Source organism: Salvia hispanica, chromosome 5 (genome assembly GCF_029641045.1).
Source record: "Salvia hispanica isolate PSC_SH4W2 chromosome 5, Shi_PSC_v1, whole genome shotgun sequence".
NCBI lineage: Eukaryota > Viridiplantae > Streptophyta > Magnoliopsida > Lamiales > Lamiaceae > Salvia > Salvia hispanica.
Genome location: NC_142696.1, coordinates 7,054,131 through 7,057,494, shown reverse-complemented (window position 1 = coordinate 7,057,494; position 3,364 = coordinate 7,054,131). Strand labels below are relative to the sequence as shown.

Here is a 3,364-nt window from a genome sequence, read left to right as displayed (position 1 = left end):
ATACAGTACGAGCTGTGGTCTCTAATCCTAATGGCGGACGGGGAGAACAATAATTTTGAAAACAACAATGAGGAAAACGAGGAGAATAACAATGAGAACCACAATGAGGATCATGTTATTCGTCAGCTCCATGAGCAGATGGCCAACATGCAGAGGCAGTTGGATGAGCAGAACGCGAGACCACTAATTCAGCCCGTGGAAAATCTGTATGCATATAAACGGGTTGCTAATCCACCAATCAATAATGCCGGAATTGCGGCCAACAACTTTGAGTTAAAGTCGGGATTGATAAACAGGGCAGAAGCACATGCATTTGGTGGAACAGGTTCAGAAGATGCCAACAAGCACTTGACCAAGTTCATACAAATCAGCAACACGGTGAAGGCTAATGGGGTCTCCGATGATCAGATTCGCCTCAGATTGTTCCCTTTTTCTTTGAAGGATGATGCCAGGGATTGGTACGATAACATGGATCCCAACTCGGTCGCAACTTGGGATGCAATGGTTGAGCTCTTCTTGGATAAATACTACCCACCGAGCGAGGCACTCAAGCGCCAAGCTGAAGTCATCTCTTATGCAATGCAGCCTTAGGAAAATATTCACGAGGCATGGAAGAGATTCAAATACCTGATGAAGAGATTCCCCAACCACGGGTTAAGCCCGGGGCAACAGATCGTAATTTTCCACAGGGGAGCCACCCCGAAGGCAATACGCGAGTTGAATATGAGCGCAAGAGGGTCACTCATTAGAGGTGATTGAGAGGGTAGCCTCCAACAATGATGGGTGGAAGAATGAGAGAAGCAAAACCTATAGGGTAGCGTCCGCATCGGATGTTGACAAGATGGACATGATGTCCAAGCAGCTGGATTTCTTGACTAGCAAGCTTGGTTTTATGGGAACCGAGCCATCCGGGCTCGAAAGCCGACAAGGGGTTGAAGATGTGAACTACATTCACTAAGGTGGAAATAATGGAAACTTCAACAACTACCACCCCAACCAAGGGGGTGGTAATTACAATCACTATGGGAACAAGGTGCATCCCAACTTGTCTTACGGGAATGCCAACAACGCTCTGCAGCCACCACCAGGATTCCAAGTGTCTAATGGCCAAGTCAAAGAGTTGAAGAAGGCCGAGCTCGAAGAAGTCTTGATGACTTTCATAAAACACACAAGCGAATGCATGACACAATCTAATCAGAGGCTTGATAAGGTAGAAGCTAATGTGGAAGGTTTGAACATACACATGAAGAGCATCGACACTCAACTCAGTCAGGTTTGCCAAGCTATGAGAACTCTACCCAAGCCGGGGCAATTTCCTGGTAATACAAGTATCGATCCCGTCAAACACAAAGAGTGCAAAGCCATCTGCGCTAGCATTCAACCCGATGAAGTGGAAGAAGGGATGGATAAAGAGACTGCAAAGGATAGTGATTTTGAGGAAGAAGAGAAACAACCTGAGCCACCTCGATTGGAGCCATATACTCCTAAGATACCGTTCCCGAGCCGGATCAAGAAGAAGATTGTGGATGAAAATTTTGAAAAATTGTTGGACATCTTCAGGAAGGTGAATGTGAATATCCCACTAGTAGAGGCTCTACAACAGATGCCTAAGTATGCAAAGTTCCTAAAAGACGTGATCTCCAAGAAGAAAAAGTGGGTGGAGTATGAAACTGTGAGCATGTCGGAAAATTGCAGTGCCATAATCCAGAAGAAATTGCCTGCAAAGCTCAAAGACCCCGGAAGTTTCAACATATCATGTGTTATTGGTGATGACAAACACACGAAGGCACTTTGTGATTTGGGGGAGAGCATCAACTTGATGCCCCTATCCTTCGTTAGGAAGATGAAAATCGGCACTCTCAAGCCGACTAGAATCACGCTCCAAATGGCCGATAGATCCGTCACCTATCCTGAAGGGATCATAGAAGATGTGTTAGTGCGGGTAAATGACTTTATATTTCCCGTTGATTTTGTCGTGCTTGACATGGAAGAAGATAGGAATGTGCCGCTTATCCTTGGTCGGCCATTCTTAGCGACATGGAAAGCATTGATTGATGTTTCAAGGGGAGAGCTTACCCTTCGCATGGGCACCAAACAACATATCTTGTCCATCTACAATACCATGTGGAGTCCTAAGGTGGAAGAGCTTGCTATGAAGAAAGAGCTTCACCATTTGTCTCCTTAATCATATTAAATCTACATAGTGAATGTGAATTTATGAGATGACGTTAGGCATTCTTTGTTCTCCCCTTCACAAGTGTATATATTTTTGTCTTAATCCCTAGTTAGCCCTCCTAGCCTAAAAAGTGTCACAATGTCAAATAATTGTTAAGTCACCGTCAAGAGTGATAAGCCTACAAGCTTGGAAGCACATATGGGGCGTTGTAAAAAAAAATTAATGGAGGTATAATCTAGACGAAGTCTAGAAAAAAAAACAATAAATTTGTGGAGGTATAAGCTAGACAAAGTCTAGAAGAGTTATTGGTTGGGTTTCTAAATAAGTGGGGACTGGATGAAAGGAAGAAGTTTGACAAAGTCTTACTTTTCTGAGATTTGTTATGGGAAATGGTCTTTTGTTGGGATTTGTAATATGCGAGTACTTGAGCTTCTCTTACTTTTCAACCACTTTAGCCAAAATGTTCCCTACCTTCCAAAGAGCCACATTACAACCTTAATAAAGTCCTTTCTGATTTTAGATTCACATTCACATTTTAGTAGAGGAGATGTTTGATTTGGAGCAAGCCTATGGTAAACACTACTTGTATTTTGATTTGAGAGTATTATTTCTATACATACATTTTTGAGAGTGAGATACACACACACATATCTTGATAGAAGCATGAATCCAAGGTGATATACAAGTTAGTAGTAAAAGTGCACTCGACGGCTTGACTTGATATAATTTGTATTTTGATATGCTATTGTATTCCATACTCTTTGAAACAATGATGATGTCTAAACCCCTTTAAATCCAATTCTTCTTTTAGTTCTTTTTGTTCATTGCTCGAGGACTAGCAATTATATAAGTTTTGGGGAATTGAGATACTTGGATTTTGCTTGGTTTTAGAGAGTAATCGTGCATGGTTTTGATCACATTTCGTCTATTATCTGATATAATTATGATTACTTCTCTATTATTTTGGTATTTGACCATTTTGTTAAGAATGTGTAGAAAAAGGTACAAAATATATGGATGTGCAGTAGCCTTGGTTTGAGATAATATTAACTGGAGATTTTGAAGTCTGATCAGCCCTTAATTCATATCAATCTCTTCGTCTTTGAAAGAGCTTAGCGTTGGTATCTCGCACGCGTCAATCGGAGTTCAGTAGAAGATGTTATGACCATTATAAGAACACTGCGCGTT

At 41.6% G+C, this 3,364-nt stretch overlaps 1 protein-coding gene across 1 annotated transcript; it reads left to right on the top strand.

The window, feature by feature from the left end:
- Positions 1–608: 608 nt before the first annotated feature.
- On the top strand, positions 609–2,185 carry LOC148924279 (uncharacterized). The gene is made up of 2 exons (XM_089059041.1): positions 609–705; positions 960–2,185. Exons 1-2 carry the CDS (start codon positions 609–611, stop codon positions 2,183–2,185), a joined length of 1,323 nt encoding a protein of 440 aa, XP_088915167.1.
- Positions 2,186–3,364: the final 1,179 nt, after the last annotated feature.